General features: G+C 38.7%; 1 protein-coding gene across 3 annotated transcripts in view; it reads right to left on the minus strand.

The window, feature by feature from the left end:
• The window catches only part of LOC136442244 (carboxyl-terminal PDZ ligand of neuronal nitric oxide synthase protein-like), a 71,087-nt gene that overhangs the window by 20,898 nt on the left and 28,930 nt on the right, over positions 1-21,259 (minus strand). For 2 of the 3 annotated variants that reach the window (XM_066439004.1, XM_066439003.1), the window contains exons 3-4: positions 13,669-13,761; positions 10,846-10,904 (exon numbers count right to left, since the gene is read on the minus strand). In XM_066439004.1, the coding sequence (XP_066295101.1) occupies positions 10,846-10,904; positions 13,669-13,761 (152 nt within the window). Of the gene's footprint in view, positions 1-10,845; positions 10,905-11,847; positions 12,475-13,668; positions 13,762-21,259 lie in introns of those variants that run through there. The other variant, XM_066439005.1, reaches the window with a different exon arrangement.

The following is a 21,259-nucleotide window of genomic DNA, read 5'->3' on the forward strand; positions in this document are numbered from 1 at the left end:
GATAGAAGCCTGACCTGGCCATAAATCTGATAGACCACCACTTTATCTTGGCATGAAGATTTGGAGCAAGTCTGTAATGTCCCCTTATTTTCTGTGAGTAGTGATCCGGCAATTCAATCTCCTGGCCCTTTGATACGATGCGTGATTCACGACTGTTTGATTACATATGTGCGAGCATCCTCTACACTTCAATATTAGAGCAGCAACCAGAAAAATTACTTCAGCTACAAAAGACACTTGCCCTCTAATACTGGCTATACCAATTCAAAATAGCAGTTGTTAGCTTGCCATGTTATGCTGTAGATACATGACCCTGCCATATCAATATCTAGCACATACATGTATCTTACATGCTATCTATTATGCTTTTGCTAGCCCTGTGACTAAATCCAGTCATTTCCATTTATGTTTCAAATTATTATGAACTACCTTAAGAAATCCTAATTCATAACGCTGACACACTTTTTTTACTACATCTTTCAAACCATGCGGCTAATTTAGTATCAAACCGCCAAATAAATTGCCTCAGCCACGCCAGTGAAAGAATCATGTGAGGCCATACCACTTCTTTGACCAGACATAAGTTTGTCATCCATCTGACACTTTATGCTGAGGTGAGCTAATATGGGGGAATATTGATCGTACATATAACATATAAGCTTCTGCCATTCGATAAAACCACAGAAATAATAAATCACATTTGCTGTTCCATGGGTACCGTTCATTTCAGATGTAACAACATCTAACATTGCTTGCTGAGCTACCTTTCAAAAATATGGTTAAAATTTCATGACAATCTAGTAATTCTGTTTCTGCTCAAGTGTGTGGAATAACAAAGGAAAGAAGCATTTCTATTGTGAATCTGCAAATCTTAGCAAAGCATATCTATCATTGTATTTGTTGGCAGCAATTGCCTTTGTGTACCACTTTTATCCTTTACATTTTAACTAGCTTGCAGCATAAACTTTCAACAAAGGAGTTTTTTAAAGTTCCTTTCATTTGTGTAAAAGTGCAGCAGCGTTTATTACACAGTGCCAGGTGTAACCTACCCACAAGGTGACCGACAAATGGAACATGTGAAACTTTACGAGATAAAGCCCTCCACCATTATCATATAAACTTATGTTCCGTGCATCACAATAAAACAAACGGCTGATGCAGTGATATTTACAAACCTGTGCTCAACATACCGCACTCCTCAGCAAAAATTGTCCCTTTTATCAGCTTAAAGCCGTGCAAGTATTGTTGTTAACCACCCAACCAGCTTCACGCTAATGGGAGATTTTAGGATGGTATTTTTAAACTCATTGTACCGTAACATGAAAATGTCTTTGTTTTATTAGGACTCTGATAGAAGAAAGTTTTCTGTGGTGGACTTTTGGCCAATGGAAAGGGAAACATTGTGCAATAAAAAGACTTTATAAGGTTCTGTGCTGCATGTATCACTGCACCGTTAATGGGATTTCTTGTCCGGAACATGTTTCCAATTTTTCACACATTATTCTGTGCTTGGCATCAGGTGACATTCCATTACTGCTAAAGGTGAACAATCTTTCCGCAAAGCTCCTGAATGGCTTTTCAATTTCTACTCTACAGGCATCTATTCTGCTTTTGGTCAAAGGCATATCGTAGAGATAGCACCAGCCGAACTGTGCATCATTAGGTGTGCCATTAGGCCACAACAATTTTGTTCATTGGTTTGATGTGTGACACATCTGATTTTTCATTACAGAATGGACAAATTTCTTTGCAGTTTCATAATCATATATTTGGTAAAGAAAACAGAAATCTTGTACTGTTACCGGTAGTGCATTCATTTTCACAGGGTTTAATTTCGTGGTAAAAGGAGGTCTTTGCAGTTTTTCAAGTTTGCAGCCGAAACCATTCTGTAGTACTGTAGTCCGCAATGGAAACGCATATGCGCGGTGTCATGAATTCACAGTGGAAAGGTCATCGCAAAATAAAACTACCGCGAGCATCTCAAGATTCACAGTATCTTTCAGTTATAAAATCTGATCAAGAATCTATTTCTTTCTGGATAAAGATGTGAGTAATATTTGAGACCCTAAACTTCACAAATACCTACTAAAGCAGTATTGTATTTCTACCTCTGAGTCATCTTTAATTTTGCCGGCAACCAAGACGAACAGTTGGCATTGCCTTCTCCAGCCCAGCAGAGCAGTAGGGGAGAGGATACAGTGTGTTGATCTCATGCTTTGTAGGGAAGACAGACTGCCTCTCTCCCTGGTGAGACACAGAGGAAACTCACTGGAGCAGGACCGCATCTGTCTGCCGGTTATGCCCGGTTGGGAACTGGTTCCGCCCGGCTGCAACCTCCTGCAAGAGGAGCCTCTGATCTTCCCTGGATCGTCCACACTGGGATTTCATTTTTAGCTACAAATGGAGTTGACGGTGGCAATCTTTCCAATTTGTATGCGATGTGACAGATTCCACTTCCACTATATTGGATGATTCTGTGATTGTCACATCTTTTTCTCCTCAGTCTAAACGGTCTTGGCAGGGTCGAATCATCATCTCTGGAGATGAACGGATGCCTGCTGTACGAAACTGGCAAACTGTGATTATCACCAACAATGTTGCACTAATCTGAAGTGGCATTTACACTGAAGATTGCATTCTAAATGTATATTCTTACATTAGTTGGATCAAAATTCAAGGTTAGAAATAACATTGTCGGATTACTCCTTCTAAAAGCACTCACATTAGCATCTTTCCTCCAAAATGATTCCTAAAAGCACTCACATTACCTCTAAACTAATCTAAGATTTTAGCTGATTCCTTTTTATCATTCGTGGACAGGTGGTTTGGATTACATGTACTTTTACTTGGGATTAGCTACAGATACTAGTTGTAACAAGATTACAAAACTTACGCAGTACTAATACAGAATGCTTGGGTAAATTGCTTATCAAAAATTCACAATACCTGGAGATTGGAGGAAACTTTTTATCTATTCAGTCCTACCTACATCTCGTGGGGGGGGGGGGGAGGGGCAGTAATTTGGGTCAAGCTCAATTTTTAGTTTTAGGTTTCATCATATGTAAAAGTTGGGATACTCATACTCTCTGATATCAAGATTTTAAACAATGCTTAAAAGTCTTAAGAAATTCTCCTGCAATGAACAAATAGACTTTTATCATATATCCTCACAACTAACAGGACTTTAAAAGTTATAAAACTTTCTTGCAGCAGGTGCTTTTATTACCAATGGCCTATACAAAGGAGGTTATAGGGCCTCCTTGCCTATGCCTTGTGTGGGTCAATTTCTGGCACCACTGTCTCATCTGTCTGCCCCAAACTGGGCATACCAGCAGGAAATGGGGACGGACGCAATAACTTCAACATAATGGTGGTGATAGGTTGCCTATCTAATATGAACAATATTGGCACAGCCCAATCTTATATTGACTTTTATGCCACAATGAAATGAAGTACGGTGCTGAATTTATCTGTCCTATTTGAGTAATATTCTATTGAGCCAGATATCTGGCCCAAAAATCTTTTCTAAGCTGCATATTTCTCTTGTAGATCATTAATACAGAGTGGTAAATTTGATAATGATATGATAGGTGTACACTAATTCTAGTTGCCATTACCATTTCATTAATCACAGACAGTTATTGAAATGGTACCCAATTTTTCGTCAAGTTTCATTGATTTGGTTTTCCTAAAGTCTCCATGATACCCATGTCTGGCCCAGTGGCCTTAATATTAATATCCTATTCAGAGCTGATATTGAATGTTATCCAATATCTTGGAATGTTCACAAATATTGTAGTCATGAGGCATAGCCAACCATTAGGCGCCCTTTGAGGGGAGACAACTGCACCCTGTTGGGTTGGCAGTTAGGAACGCATCAGAGAAGACATTACATTAGAGTGGCTACTTCAAAGCCTGGCTCAAGTTTAGTATGTGTAGAACTATGTATTGTACCACTTGTACTACATGTACATATACTTTGTGTCTGTGACATTTTATGACAATGTTGGGTCTCCTATTTCACTGACTTTGGTTTTGTTAACTTTTGATGTGACATTCGAGTCTGGCCCACTGGCCTGATATTGAATTTCATCCAATATCTCACACAAACTGCTTGGACAGACATGACCCATGACAACGCAGTCTAGCCATTATGCACCATTTGAGAGGGACAACAGCCCCCTGTTGACTGGCAGTTAGGGACGCATCAGAGGAGACATTAGAGGGCCATTCTGGTGATCTTTCCTTGATGGCCTGACAGAAAATGACTTCCTGCTTCTACTGAACCCCTGGACGGTAATGCTACCGTACCTTTTTCAGGTAATACACTTTACTGAAAACAAAGAAATGGCACAGAAATGGGGGGACCTTTGCCGTGGGAGCTGAAAGTCAGGAGCGTCTGCTAACAAATGAGAAGTCACTGGGCCTCTCTAGCTTACTGAACCGTAGTGCATAACATGGCTTACGTAAAAGACAATTTAAGGCATTGGTTATCGTGAGCAAACTGGCAATTGAAATTTACATGAAAGCACAGCGCTTCAGACAAGGTCTATCAGATAACCAGGCTCTTTACCAACCTCTGCACTGATAACTCTAACTGTAAAGATCCTCTACAGACAGACAGAAAGAGGATAAGGACTACTGGACAATTTACTGTGGAAGGCAGATGGCAAGAAAAACTGTCTCTGATAAGGAAACCATTTACTGATTATGCAAACTTTCCTGGGACCCCTTTCAATGTCACAAAGTTTGATTGTTGTGGACTAAGGCTGAAATGTCTTATCAAAAAGCACTTTCAGCTGATGACAGGAAAATCTAGGTTACTTTACAACTAAGGCAAATTGTCGCTTTCAATTACATGCTGATCCAGGTATATAAAACCTCAAGAAGTTGAAAGCAGCAAGCTGCCAAAAGAAGTTATGGAATTAGGAGAGCTGATTATTGAAATAGAAAATAGATCAGTAGAAGTACCTTATAACATGTATGTTGCCAATAAAATGAAACTAAAGAATCAGCAGGGAAAAATTTGTAGGTTTATGATCCAAGAGAAAACAATACTTTCATAAAACTTTACAAAAGTTCAGCCCCTAAGGCAAATGTACAATGTACATTTTGTGAACTATTTCATGCATTCATTTACATGAGGAATATGTAACCTCACTGTACATCCTGACTCGGAACGCTGCCAAAAAGAGAAAATGGCACACAAGACAGAGCTTTTAACAAAGTGCAAAGGGTAACTGTTGAGATTTTACATCCATCATTGCAAATCACCCAGTGTACACATCACTCCTGGTGTCAAGTGTCCAAGTCACAAAGAATGGAAAAGCCTTTCCACAAGATAAAACTTCCAGATAAGTTAAAAGCTTTGCACTTGTGAAAAGAGTCCCATTAGTTTATACCTGCCCTTGGCAGATCCTCAAGGTTCATTTACATATTAGGAACTTGACATTAAACCAACCTTGCCCCCATGGCATTGGCACTGTTTTAAGTAGACATGACAGCAATATTTTACTGCCTGACAAAAACCAAATAAATCAATGTCTATTATGGCTCTTTAGACAGAACTGAAATCAATTCTCAAACCGTTAAAGTCAAAGTTAATTCTGGTGCCTTCAGAAGTTGATAGAAACTGAAAGGCTGAGATATGAAAGATGGTGATGCTCGCCCAGATGCCATAACTAGTAGGTATGTTGATACTGATCAACATTAAACTTTAAAATTTGATGAATGTGTCTCAGTTGACTTCTTTCTTTATATTCTATTTTTTATTGAGACATAAATTGCACCATGGGCTAGCAGTTGACTTGTGTATTCTTCATCTAGCACAATATTACTAGTTTTGCAAGGTACCATGGTATCTCCAATTTCTTCAAATGATACTGTGAAGGAAATTTAGACACGCCTTTTGGGCTTGCCCTGGAAGTAAACTTCTGATATATCGGGAAAAAAAACAGTCATCTAGTAGTGACTACCTACACAAGGGTCTGTCAACATGTTCCATATAGTGATATACGCCCACTCCATGTGTCTTGGATGGCAATGACATCTTGATAGTGCTGTCTGCACCTACAACACACCCACACCTCATGCCCTACGTAGATTATACCAAAAACAAAGACTTTGATGATGTTTGAAATAACAGCACCTTGATAGTGTTGCAAGGTGTTGATACTTGAAATCCTTTGTTGTTGAAGCTCTATCTGTGGTGTGGGTGTACATGGCGTGAGGACAGTGAGTGTGAGTGGGTGGACAGTCTGTTACAGATAAACCTAAACTCCCCACATCTGATCCACCAGCCTGGGGCACAGGAAATGGAGGGTCTCATGTGGCAGATAGAACACATATGGAAGTTATTGTAGTCCCCAAAGGTTGGACCTTTCACCAGACATCTTGGTATGATCTACTCCAGATTTGATACATCTTCCAGTCTAAATCATACACTTTTGGTGCAGATTCCTTTTTCCTTTCATCAAATTCATGACAAATGTATACATAGTCCCAAAACATTGATTATAGACTCCATGTACATTTTATTTCAGAACTTTTCAACAATCTTAGCTTACACAAACATCTGAATCTTTCCACCTGACACACTGAGATTGATTGAATTTGATAAGATGGGAGGGACTGATATTAAGATGTTCTTTCTTTCACTGCTGTTGTTTTGATAGCTTTTCCTAAACTCCTCTAGGAGTAACTGAAGAAGACAAACACTAAACCACTCTTTGCATCTGTACCATACTAATCTGAGATAACATTCCATTGATATTAGTGATGTTGCCAAAGGCACTTTGATAAGTGTGAAGAACCTGTGACAAAAATTTATTATCACCATGTTTTGAAGAGATAAAGTTACCGATTTATCGCCATATCTCTTCCTGTGGATGGAAGAGGGTCAAGCTGTACCTGATGATGGACAACACTTGTCACTCTTGTTCTAGGGTTGGTTTAGATTAAGCATAAAATTGAAACCATCACTTGTGTGCATGCATTTACCTTTTCTACAAAGGCAACTTGAGGGGGAGGCTACAATGTGTAATATTTTCACTATGCTGTATTGAGTTAGTTAGTTCACTGGTTTGTGATTAAGACAACTTAAAAGGGTATGAACGGCTTCTTAGATCTATAATATTTCCGTTATGAAAAAAGGTTCAACCTCAGGAAAAAGAAAATTAATTTTGGGCAATCCCCCTTGAAGCTTCCTTCCAAACTGCAAATTATATGAACATCAGTGTCATGTGAAAAACTATGCTTCATTGTAAAGGGTTCTTTTCTCCAAGTCTTGTTGAACTTGGAGAGATTAAAGATGGTCATTTAACTCTTGATTGAAGAAGACAATGATTTCATAGTCCTGACTTTCAATAGCATCTTAAATGTTGAAACACACTTTTCTCGAGGTAACTTGCTAGGAACTTTCTTTACTTTAAGAAACATGTATTCCTCTCAGAAGTTTGAAGAATGCATGTATCTAAGTCATCAGACAAGGTGTAAGATGAATTGCAGTGCAAAAAGATACTATGAAGGTCACCATGAAGTGACCTTTTACCAGAAAAATAAATTCAGGTAGTTATAAGAAGGCCTTGAAGTGGGCTTAATAATGTAGATATATGGTTAAATGCATGATTCTTAACTCAAAACCAACCTCCAGCCGTGACCTTGAGCACCAAAGGTGAACAGTATTTCCCCCAGATCACAGCCCCCCTCCCCTATTATCACTCATTCTGACAGGTGGGTGAATATGGAACACTTGTGCCTATCAGCAGCCCACTCAGAGTTGTCAGTCCCTTTTATCATCCCCAAGTTTCTGGACAGTTTTCCACTTGAAGCCGACCAGTTCCCTAATGATAAATAGTTTATTTGTGGGGTGCAAGGCTTTCTGCCTCATTACATGTGTCTGCACAATGCTGAATGATGGTTGATGTACCAGAACAAGCTGAACAACCCTTCTATTCTCACACAAGAAGGAACAAAGAACATTTATCTTGACTTTCTTTGTCCTGGCTTTTTACTGATAAAAAAATAGCCATCAGTTTTCTTCATTTTGTCATTCATCTACACTCTTTATTCAAGTACATGCAAAGTTTAACTGTTATCAACAGCGCCACGTTTGGCTCACTTTAATATAATGTAAGGCTAGGTTGTATCTGCTGGAGGTAGATATGCCACTTGAATTCATCTTGAAAAAGATTTTAAGCCCTTAGCAAACAAAGACGGGCGCCGTTCCTTTTACAAGACTGATGAGGCAGACACGTTATCAAAATTTTGTGAAGGAAAATGTGTGGAAAAGTGCGTCTGAGATAAATGTGGCAATGCCCTTTAGCGTTACATCTAGCACTTAACTCTCACATTGGCACTCGGAAAAGGAACATTACTTTGTGACAAACAGACATTCAAAAGGATGTTTGGCTATTGTTAGAAACTGTACGGCTTGCAAAAAAGGCTGTAACTGAGATTGATCCACAGACCTTCAATGGCGAAGTGGGCAGATATAGAGTCTGATATCCCTTGACTTATGAAAGTGCCTGTGTGGGGCTGGGGAAGATATTGGTGGAATTTTTACAGGTCAAGAGTTCAAGGTACATGTACAAAGTTTTCACTTTCTTTCTTGAGCATTTTTCTTCAGTCAATCTACTTTACACGACCCTGCCTCTCCATCAAGAAGTGGCGGGTTGAATCCCGGCTGTGTCACTCACCGCAACATGCACACTACTGGAAAGGGTTACAGTCCTTAGGATATATATATATAGGACATCAAGCCGTGGTCCACTGTTCATTGTGTTTAAGAGCTATGGGAATTTCCCCGTACAATGAACCTGTAAATATTGTACATAGCATCTTCTCTGTCACAACCAGTGGAATATTAGCTCATCTGTTCATCTGAGTTAAACTGGATCGAGGTCACTTTCACTTAAACTCTACCAGAGTCTGACATAGTTTTGCTGAAACATTGTCATTACCCTGAAACTTGAGAGTTCTCAATCATTCCATCCATTTAACCGATCAATAGGTTGACCTTGATGGGTCACCTTGCTGCCTCCTCCAATCTCAACTTCGGCTACTCTGCTTTCCCCAAAGACACGTCGCTGTCACGTTTTATCACACTTCCGACAGCTCATCACAGACAGCAATATTTTCGATTAGCGGCAGGAGGCTTCCCTCTAGAAAACGCAAGCGATAATGCAGCCACAACTGCCTGACATGGACAAAAAGTAATCATGCAATCAATAGCTTCTCGGCGCATCCTGATCAGTTGTGCGGTGTCCACGGGAAGACAAAGGTGACTGGAGGCTGACATTGCTCACTGGAACGGACGGGATGTGATCAGCGGCTCTTCTGTTGCCTTTCTTCCGTGCTTTTCGGCTCATCAAATGCAAATATAATCATTCCGGGACCCTTCGGGGATGCATGTAGCAATCAAGTCCTGTATTGCTTCTGCGATTTTATGTTCCAAATGGGAGTTGCCTGTCTCCAGCACTTTTACGGCCAAGGATAGGTACATCATAAAATGGTGATCACTACCTTGGCCATCTTAAAATAATGACCATGCAAATGTCAAAAACAATACCCTACGGTAGGGTTGACAATTTACTCGGCTTTATCAGAGAAGCATCTTCCCATTACAAGTTGCACTGGGACCTCACAATGATCAGAACATGACTACAGCACATGGCAAGGTCATAGCACATGGTTTTATCATATCCACCGGGAAGAATGCTTAATGATGTTCCAACCAGTACCTCATTTTTAACACAACATAAAACTTTGGTCAGTCAGTGACCTTTAATTCAAAAGCAATTATTTTACCAAGCAGCAATAAAACTTAATTAAAAGGACCTTCCATAACTCTTTTAAATTTTAGTATGAATCAAAACAAAAATGAAGCTTACCAGTATCATCACTGTATGTCATGATTCGTATCAACTGTGAGAGACATACATTTTATCATTGCATCTCCATACCACTGAAAACCTTACGTGAAAGTCCATATATGAGATACCAGATATTTAATAGGGTAGAAAACTACAAGTCATTTATTTCCTATGCTAAATGGGTACAAACATCTTTTCCCTGAAGACCCATTTATTCATCCTCAATGCGATACACGATGTTAATCACCCATAAAATAGGGTTGCTGATTCGGGAGCGCTTTACCACTTTGAGATACAAGTTAACGTACCATTCAGGATGAACGGGAATTGGGAAAGTTTATGACAGACGAGTAGTCGATAACCATATAATTACTTGTCAGTGTGGTGCCATCTGATTTAATTGGGCTATGAAATAAAACCAAGACCCTCTGCATTATACCTGTTTATCTTGCAAGTTATGCAGGGAATTTTCATTTGAGCACCGTCCATAAAAATCTGGCTTTGTGCTGTATTGAATTATTTATGTCTTCTGTGGTAGGACGGGCACACTGCTGGTTTTGTGGCACTTCTTTATGAACTTTTTTTATGTAGTGATACATTTCTTCCAATTCAGTGAATCTACTTTATTTCACTGTGTGCACATCTCTCTTATCAAGTACAAGGCTTGAAATACTACCTGAAAAGGCAAGTTAGTGCATGTACATTTTGTACAATATAATCGGAGTTGTGCAGGTATTTATTATGTCTACCTCAGGGCTGTCTTCAGATTTAAATCTGTTTTCATCTTACTCATTGTTTATGAGCCCATGTTGTTACATTTCCTTGTGAAATCTATCATCGACGTACCAGGTATGGTTTGCCTGGTGTAGGTAATTTTACACGTGAATGTTACCTGTATCAGTCCTGGTTTGTAGCTATTTCAAGCCCAGAAGTAGGTGTTATACATGAGTTGTATCTGAATGTTCCCACTCACCTGTAGATGGGGTGTGACATAAGCAGCAGCTTGCTCTCGTCCCAGGTCCACTGCTTCTTCTGGGTGATCAACAAGGGACAATGGGTGCGAGGTCCAAGTACAAGGTCATCAGAAGAGATGTTATGACATACATTGTAAGTGAAAAGGTTGTCAAATTACACATATATTCAATATTATATAAACATAATGATTTAATATCTTACACCCAACACCATCTATTTAATGGCAACTTTGATGTATTAAATTATTGGAATAAGTTGGTTTTTACAAATCTGTCTGACTGCATAAAAACAAAACCACAAGTTATGATGATAATAATGGCATTGTGGCTGCATCTACATTTTTGGACATGCAGAAACATTCCCATCACCGAGTGGTCATCTGGCTGGTTTTAACTGGTTTGACCTCCTAACACACCAAAACATCATACATGCAACACCACGCTAGATCTACGTTGTATGTCAACCACTAGCTTGCTTAATGTGGGCAGCAGTTGAAAATGCAATGGAATTCATGTAGAAATGTGTAGCATGGTACTAAAGGAGTTATGGGTCCCAATGAGATAAATCACAATGGACATCATATTCTTCCTTTTCTGTCAGTTTATGTACATTTTAGAGTATTTCTCTGTATATAAGAAGCTGGAAGTGTGATCATAGAAAAAAGTGTCAGGAAGATCAAACTGAACAGTTACAAAGCACTTGCACTTTGTGCATACAATAAATGCTTCAGCAATTTCAAGCTCGATATTCTGAGTGTCACTATAAAGTATTTCAATCTGTTTTATCCTGAATGAGGGATTTTATCTTTATATACAGGAGGTTGGTGAGTCATAAAGATAAAAACTGTTTTGCATCTCCTGAGCTGCTTTCTTTATCTTTCATTTTGCAAATACTACACCATCCAAATAAAAAGCTACCACCACCATTTTCCTTTTTGTCATGCCTGATAAACTACAAATAGGCAACGCCATGGTATCAGATAAGGCAGGTATATACAAACCAATAGATGCTGGCCCAGGAGCGAAGAGATTAGCATGGAAAGAGAGAAGATAAAGTTAGTCAAACATTTGTAACCAAATTCAGCAGGATTGAGCCAACTTTCCACACGAGGGTTGATAAGATAACCAAATGTGTTCCCTAGTCAGGTATCTTGTGGACTGTCAGATTTCTATTGTACATTGAGCTGAATTTGGTTACCCAAGATGAAATGACGGCGCACACTTTATTGATCTGATCAATATCTGAGGCATGAAGCCGACACAGAAGCAACATCATCAATTATAACAGTCTTCGTAACATTCGCTGCCTAAAATCAATCATTGCGCAAATCCTGAATTTAAAGACTTCACAATTAGGAGAGAAAAATTCAGTGTGCTTTGCATAGAGTTACAGGAGCATACTAAACGTGTTAGTACAAAGAAGAGAAGTGAGACAGAAATAGAGTCACACATAAAAGAGATGAACTCCTGTTACGGCCAGCAACACCCACCATGATTAGTTATTGACGTTTTGGCCTGTCTGTTGGAAATTGTGTGCACTAATATAGGTTATCATCATTATTGATGCCTACTTGCTTTCCCATTTAATAATCATTAAAGTTTGGATTAAGTTGAAAACTTCCGAATTAATAACTATGTAAGCCTGAGGTGAAACCGTTAAAAGGTAAAAATTATTAGGATCAACATTATGCTGTTGCAGAAAATGCAGAAAATGAAGAAAGCAACAATTGCATAAGTTTCAGAGAAAATTTTTCTTGTTGTAAACAGCCTGCTACAAAAACCAACCTCCAACACCAAAGTGCAATTTCAATATGTCAGTACTTAGTGCCCTGTGCTAGCTATATATAGTATACCAGTATAAAGAGCTGTAAGAAAAACACACCATCAGTTCTAACTGCAGAGAAAATCCCAAGAAAGAAGCTATGGCAATAGATGAGGATGCGTCACTGAATACATCCAGCTATCTATCATTATTAATATTAGTTTCTTGTTGTAATGGTTTATGAATTAACCTCACTTTGCAAGATTTTAGGTCAGCATGCAAGAACATTACTGTGGAAAAAAAAAGATTATGCAGTTTGAAACTCTAATAAGCCACGACTGCAAGCATACATGTGTACGTGTATGTATAACTTGTATTCTTCAAATAACAATATGGTGGCTTGAATATAAATGACAATATGTGCTCAGCATACCTTACCTTGTCAACTTATTGCACCTGTTGACCTTAATCTCCCAGAAGGAGGTGTAAGGAATACATGCACATGTATGTTCTTTGAGGAGGATTGATTGTGAGGCATTACTCAAACATGGGATATTACTCTGAGTCTGACATATGGTGGAGATGGAGGTCTGGATAATCCAGCGTTCTGGTAAGCATTAAAGGTGCATGATATACATGTGCAATATGTATGCTCTCTCACAGACTAATACCTTTTCAAATATCTGTGACAGCGCATAGATGTGTGATGCCTGAAGTATGAATATCGTTAACTTTCAGCCAGCCTGTATGTTTTCAAGGTGCTGAAGATTCGGTCAGTTTTGACATTGCGAAAAGGTAGATGTTCTTTTAGCCTTCTCCCTGCTGCATAATTCTGAAAGTTTGTACGAAGCTGAATCAGCAAGGAGAAGGTTAAAAGACATGTTCACAGGTGCCACAGACATGGGCTGATGACAAGAATTTCCAGAATGAGACGAAATTGTTCCTCATAATGTAACATGTTCACTTTCACACCCTTCTTGGGATTAAGCTACAACAAGACAAATTCAACATAACGTTGGGATTAAGTTACACGATTACAAGTTCAAGATAATGTTCTCACCTTTTTCTTCTTCCTTAATGCCAACTTCACACCGTCTACTGAGATTGTGATGTTGACTTTCTTCTTCTTGATGGCCTTGGCTTTAAACTCATACTGCAAAAGAAAAAAACAAACAAGAACATACATGAGCTTGTGATTCATTTATTGTGCACTTTGACAGTGAAAAAAAGGATGATTCTGCAGCTGATATTGGAAAGAGCTAAATATCTTTATAATCCAAAAATCTATTCTCTAAAGAACAAGCAATACATCATCAATTTGTCTGGATCAAAAGGTGCCATTCCGGACAGTTTATTGAAGATAATACATGGAGATTTGACACCCAAACCATGTAATACCGCTATGATAGCCGATTGTCAAGATTTAGTATTACACCTCAGTCTGTACTTTAGCAAAAAGGCAAGGGGGATAAATAAATCATGCAAGGGAGAAGGCAATGGCTGGATGCACACTGCTGACAAAATGAACCAAAACTTATTCAAGTTATTTGGTCATTTACTTGAAAAGGTTGTACAGTACAGTCTCATGTACCAACATGTAACATACGGACTGTACTACTTGACAATAAGGCAGGCTTCTTTATTCCGTGCAGAAAAAGTTCAAAACTGAGCCTTGAACTTGAATTTGTGCCTTGTAAAACTGTCAAAAAGGCTGTAAATACCTTAAGCGTATACTAGAAAGGAATATCAAGAAAATTGTAAATAAGTCGAAGTTTATACTGGACTGACTTACCAGGAACTTAATGTTTGCACATCAAGGAGAAAAGATAGGTTTTTATTAAACACAGATTTATAGAAAAAGGACTAATGTTGGTAATTAATGTTTGCCATGCACATTCAAAAAGCGTATGTAACAAATTTGGCGAATGTACATGTATTATATTTATTGTCCAATTTGTTAAGTTTATAATAGCCGTACTAATGTGTGAATGAGGTGGGTTACTCTTAAAAGAAATATTAAGTTAATTTTCTTCCTAATTTAGTAATTATCATAGTTACAACAAATTAAATGTAATCCTGTATAACAAGAAATTACGACTGAATGACTTTGAAGCCAGAAGACAAGGATACGTCTAATTTATATTCCCGACGTAATACCATTGAGAGGCATTCAATTTGGCATTACAGGAAAACATCATCCTTTGATGAGCAGTTACTAATTCATGAAGAGGTCCGATGTTCCCCCAGATACAAGAGCGTCTATTAGCTACTTTTGGATGGGTTCCAAGATCAATAAATCCACATCCATTTCTCCATGGGCACAGAAAATAGGCAGGGAAGGAAAAGGTAATTGCAATAACTTTGCTTGGTGGAGCACGTCAGATATGATAACACATTGTGGCTGTATGCATTATCTTATAATGTAATTGGCAAGTCTTTCACTGTGTTGCATATCAGTTTAGCGCAAATTAGTATCTTACATGGCAGAGAAAAAAAGAAGTTGTGGGAGAATATTGAAGGACATGAATACTATTGTGTCTATTGAATGGCGTTTGAACTGAACCTTGGTGGGATACCATGCCTAGAACCAAGCGGCCAAACAAATTCCTCGGTTCAAGGGATCTGTCTCTTCAATATTTCATTCCTTGCTCTTCAGAATTTCATTCCTTGCTCTTCAGAATAACAAGACAGGCACCTTCATTCTAATCATAACGGAATCATATGTTCAATGTTCAAAATTATGTATCCTTCTTTAAGATTTCAAACAGTGTGGTTAAGCCCCAACTTCTCACTCTCTTTTTTTCTTAAATCAGTGGTTACTCCTGTATTTAACAAAACTTTATCAGAATCAAGAGATGAACTTGCAACAACTTAGGTCCTATTTCTCTACTAAAAAAATGTGAAGACTTCTAATTCTTCCCTGGTTGCCAGGTATGTCAGTTGTCTAGTGACTACCTAGTAAGTAACCCTCCAAACCACCATCCTAACCAGACTGGCCCAGCTCCGGATCCACAGAACCAACAGTCTGTTGACTGGATCAACACATGCTGAACTCCCCTGTATAAACAACTGTCACCGCTAGACCAATATGCGGTAAACGGTTGTTACACAGGCTCTAACCCAGTCAGAGAGAACTCAGAATGAATCCTAACATATATTATCATTTCTTATCTCTTTCTATCCTAAGTCCCACTTTAGCGAATTGAATGTAATTATCAATTTTGGTTCCAATTTATACAACCAGTTAACTTAAATGAGTTACTACATGTACATGTAATGCCATGATAACAACTTTGCATAAGATTCAATAGACTGCAAAGTGGCACTTCGAAATATTACTTCAGATGTCATGCAAATGTTACCATATCGTCGCACTGACACATCCATGAAACACAAATGTCTAGATTTTCAATCTTACATTTGTATGAACTTGCCATCTGCTCCGGCATAATTTTGAACATATTTTTGATTGGATTTCTAGATCAGTGCAGTTACTGTCAAGCAAATGATGTAACATGTTGTCACCCTGACACTCAACTACACACCCATATTCCCATGGTAGCAATACTGCACCTCTAATGATGATTACATACGTAGAAAGTATGCTTCAATTGCTGTTAAGCATTCATATATCTGTGAACCCCCTTCTTGTCATTCAGAGATAGGGAGAGCTCAGAGAAGCAATTGTTTACCAATGAGCCGTAAAAACTAATCCCTCGATGTATATCCCTTCCACACTGGTGATATAATCAAGTCTGTAGACAATCACTCACATCCGCAATTGCTATATGAGACTAAAGGGAAAAGACACTGAATTAACAGTACAATTTACAGTTCTTCTTCTAAAAGCCTTGTGTTTACTGTTGTGTGTAATGTATTAAGTGTGTTTGTATACATTATGCATGTAGAAATGGTAGCTGTGTTTGAGTTTGTTGTACGGCTGTGTTGTATGATGTTTTTGTCTATTGTTACTGTTCATGCAGAAGTGTTTGACAGTGTAAATTTCAGTTTGAGCTTAATACATACAAATGTGCATATAATGTATGAAGGCCCAAAACGTTTTGTGACTTTCACCTCAAAACATCTCCACTTGATATAATGTCTCCTAAATATTCACTCAAGTTTGCTAAAGATCCCAGTTAGTCAATTGAATTATTGCAGCCATGGTAATGTTGACCGAAGTATATGAGATATTCCTGGACAGTACAAGTAGCTTTATGGAGGACTTCAAGGCCCAAGCTCACAAATGTATGTCCCACTTAAGATGCGTGAGGAGTCTTCATCTAACAAGGTCTCCTATATTATCTACAGTTTAATTCCAACACTAAACCTTCTTGTTGATCACAGCTTAACCCAAGCCCCAGTTCTTGGATCTAGGTCCACCACATAAGACAAGGATGTGTAGCCGGGGCTTTGCGATACATCTTAAGCCACTGCTGGAAGGCATTTCCAGGTTTAAGGTAATCCATCCGTGCCCCAGTTCGCTGCCCTGCGTCACTGCCTACAATATTCATGGACCTAATTGCCGTTGAAGCACACTTTAACGTCCACGCTTCTCTAACGGCCGTCTGGCGTGCTGTTTGCGTAAGGATATGGAACGCTTCACTCCGCACACTGTTTTTATTGACAAAGAGGGGCACCAAATGCCAGCAATCAAACTCAACATATTGACCCTTCGCGACAATCAACAGTGAAAATATTTGTGCGGATTGGCCTCTTGGACTTGGAGACCTCCCTGACCATATTGAGACTTACCCTTTGCCTCGTTAGTAGCAAATGATCGAGGTCTTAATTAACCTGGAACTGATCAGAGCTTAACACCCTGCCTCCATGCTTTCGATCACCGAGGAGGGCAGTACCTACGTTTACTGCAACAAATTACTTGCGATACAAAATTGGCAACGAAGGATTGCCTACTACCACAATTATAGCCAATAGAAAAGGCTGAGGCAGTGATAGCATTTGCCTAGACATGCTATTAATGGCATAGCTATGGGCATTTCATTTCTCTCAAGATTGTTCTCTGCAAATTTTAACGAAAGTCATCAAATATTCAAGTAAAGAATATGACCACAATCAGGCAGAAGAAATAGCTGGCTGTGCAATTTGGCCAGCCATGCATATAGTCAATACTACCAAATTAGAACAACAATTGAGTTTATTGGGTACTCTTAAAATTCAAATTAGATCATTTGTTTGACTTCCCATAACCGACCGCTTGAAATGGCGGAGATCTCTCCCAACATCTTGATAATCGTTCACCTTTGAGGACGGAATTACTGGAACATCCAAACCTCCCATCCCAAGCCGGCACTTTGCTTCTGCTGTCAATATGTGGACTGATGAACCATCGATCGCAATTGCAGCAGTCCCTCCTAGTATCCTTTCTCCATGGAAAGTCGATATTAAAACCGAGAGGGTTGTGGAAACAATATGTAATGCCACATTCGGTGCTTGTCAGCCAAAACAATTGCTGTGGTTGTGCTCTTGACCTGGGGGCCGTGTGGGTCGCCTGCCTCACCAAGGCCTGGTCGTCTGTCAAACAGGATTTGCCGGCTTTGGACAGGATTATGCTGCAAGCTTTTGACCAGAAGGGCGGATTAATCAGTCTTATCTTTGCCAATACAAGGACACTTCAATCACTCATACTTATACTATGCTTGCAAAATCTCAACTTGGCTTGTGCAGATTTAGAAGTTAGGTGACTTGACTGATGTTTCCAACGCCGAAAGAATTCCACAGAAATGCAAACTTTGTCGCAAAGGTCTTCTGTTTTTTCAAGTGAATTACAATCAATATTTCTCTGGCTCATTCCAGCCTTAGAGGATTAGTGATAAGGTGATATAAACGTGTTAATAACGTTGTAAAATTTTTAATTTTCACTAAATGGGTGACTTGTGAACCGAATGTCAAAGAGCTTAACCTGTGAAAATGTTAAGTTACCACGGAAATAAGGCAATGTCATCAGCCAAGATCATAAAGCTCCCATATACACCTTGGCCTACACATGTACTTACATTGCAAATTAAAACAGTTTTAATCATACAGTTAAGAAGCACCATGCACATCACAAACGTAGCCATTAATACCAGTCTTATAAGCAGGTACACATTGATAAGCAGGTACACATTTAATTAGGAACAGTGGGAAGATTAAGTGACTTATGGGTAAATGCTCATCCTTCTTTATTGCAATACATTTACTGCCATCTGTTCAGACTGGGGGAAACGATTTAGCATCCAAATCTCCTCGTATATCTCATACACTTCAGAATGTATCATTATGCACAGATGCGCTATTCATTATCTCCATGAAAAATGGAGATATAGTTTTGGGCGTGTCTGTCTGTCTGTTTGACTGTCTGTCTGTTTGTTTGTGTTTCCGCACCATTCCAGTCAGCATAACTCAAGAGCCTCTTGATGGATTACAATGATATTTGGTATGTGGGCAGGTGTTGTGAAGCCGAAATTCAAGGTCGATTTTGGGCCCCCTGGTATGTGACCTTGGTACTGCAGCAGAACTTCAATTTTTGTATCTTTTGACCTGGACATGCTGTGGTCTTGATTTTTGGGTGGCAGATAGCTTGTGATGTAATAAAGAAGTGGTGTAGGTTTGGGCCCCCTAGCAGCTTCCTCTGGAACTGCAGGGGCGTTTTTGTGAAAATCTTCTTAGGAGAATAACTGAACAAAGGAACAACGGATTTCCATGATATTTAGTATGCAGGTAGCTTAGATAGAGATATACACAATGAAGTGCAAATTATGCTAATTGGGACTTAATTTGCATAGCTAATGAGGAAAATCTATATTTGCAGTGTTTTCCATTATAAGACTCATATACATGTATTGTATGTAGTTTATGGAAAGTGGATCATCAACAGATACGAATTATGCAAATAAATTCCTAATTTGCATAATTAATGCAAACACCATATCTCATCTAAATTGGAAAATTATAAGACTGTCAATATGATACTTAGTATGCAGGTAGCTTAGGCAGAGATATACATAATGAAGTGCAAATTATGCTAATTGTGACTTAATTTGCATAGCTAATGAGGAAAATCTATATTTGCAGTGTTTTCCATTATCAGACTCAAATACATGTAACATATGTAGTTTATGGAAAGTAGAGCATCAACAGTTATCAATTATGCAAATAAATTCCTAATTTGCATAATTAATGCAAAGACACCATAGTTCATCTAATTGGAAAATTATAGGACTGTCAATATTGCAACATGTGTAAGTTAGATAAAGGTGTTTATGGCTAAGCATATATCATGAAAATGTGTAAATCATTTGCATGACCAGAATTGTTCATGGAGATATGAGGTCGTGGAACTCGACTTGTTTCCTTGGAACTTGAGAGAATGCTCACTTAATTCTGGTTCGACACAAAGCACACAAAAATTGTAACTTGAATGAAGTGCATTCATCAGAAAAAAACGTAAGCACACCTTGAATGCGCAACATGTAACACTATAGATGGGTGCATAATACATGCATGTGAATAGCAATAACAAACACCTGTTTTGAGGCCCATACATGTAGCTGATGTGAATCCAACAGTCCTTGAAGCCTGAACCATAGTTATCGGTAGCAGCTCATTTGATATGATAGACTATAAAAGTTACATGTGGATAAGCATGACAGTCATAACGACTTCATTAGTTGATTATCCATTTTAGTCTTTTAAGGTAATAATGACTAGACCTAATCTTTAAAGTACATGTACAGTTTTCCTTTGAGTGCTCCATAAATTGAAGTGCTTTCACATCTTGTTCGAGAAATTAAAATCCCTGAAAATCTAATCATATTACCCACTGTGGGAGATCATGGGCCACTTCATTATGCAAGTCATAATTTCAACCTGCCTGCCTTACGAAGCAGAAACACTGTCACAAAAATCGTATATATGTTTTTAAAAAGGGACATGTTTTTTTATAAGGGGGCAAATTAAATCCACATATGTTTTGAAAATAGGGCCGTTTTTTTAAAGGGGGCAAATTAAATCCACATATGTTTTGAAAATGGCACATGTTTTTAAAAAGGGGGCAAATTAAATCCACATATGTTTTGAAAATGGGACATGTTTTTAAAAATTAAATCCACATATGTTTTGAAAATAGGACATGGTTTTTCTTATGGGTCATATCTTTTAAAACAATATGCATCTTAAAAATAACCAAAATGAGAATATGAGACGAAAAAAAAACATACACCATTTTCATTTTGTACCGTGTATAAGTTTATTCCCCAATCCAGGAAACCCACCGGTTTGCAAAGTGGTGCTTTCAAAATGGTCTATCGTTTCCGATTTACCCCCCATTTTGATAGTGGTGCTTTCCAGTTACGCCGATTTCAAACTGGTCGATTTCAAACTGGTCGATTTCAAACTCCAAAGGGAAATGACTTAAGGTTCAGGGTCGGAGTTCAATTGGGTCATGACCCGGTAATCTGCCGGAAGTGCGTGGTCGTCACCCTGATTTCTGCCCGAGATTGCTTGGTGATGGTTTTAGCTGTGTATGAATATTTTGAATCTTCTGAAAAGCCCGTGAGTTGTAGTATTTTTGGGCGCGGTGCAGTTGGTTCGCTATCGAAGCCTTTTTTGTATTAGTCCGCGGGAACGGTGATGCGGTTTTCTCGCCT

Source organism: Branchiostoma lanceolatum, chromosome 9, assembly GCF_035083965.1.
Source record: "Branchiostoma lanceolatum isolate klBraLanc5 chromosome 9, klBraLanc5.hap2, whole genome shotgun sequence".
Classification (NCBI taxonomy): domain Eukaryota; kingdom Metazoa; phylum Chordata; class Leptocardii; order Amphioxiformes; family Branchiostomatidae; genus Branchiostoma; species Branchiostoma lanceolatum.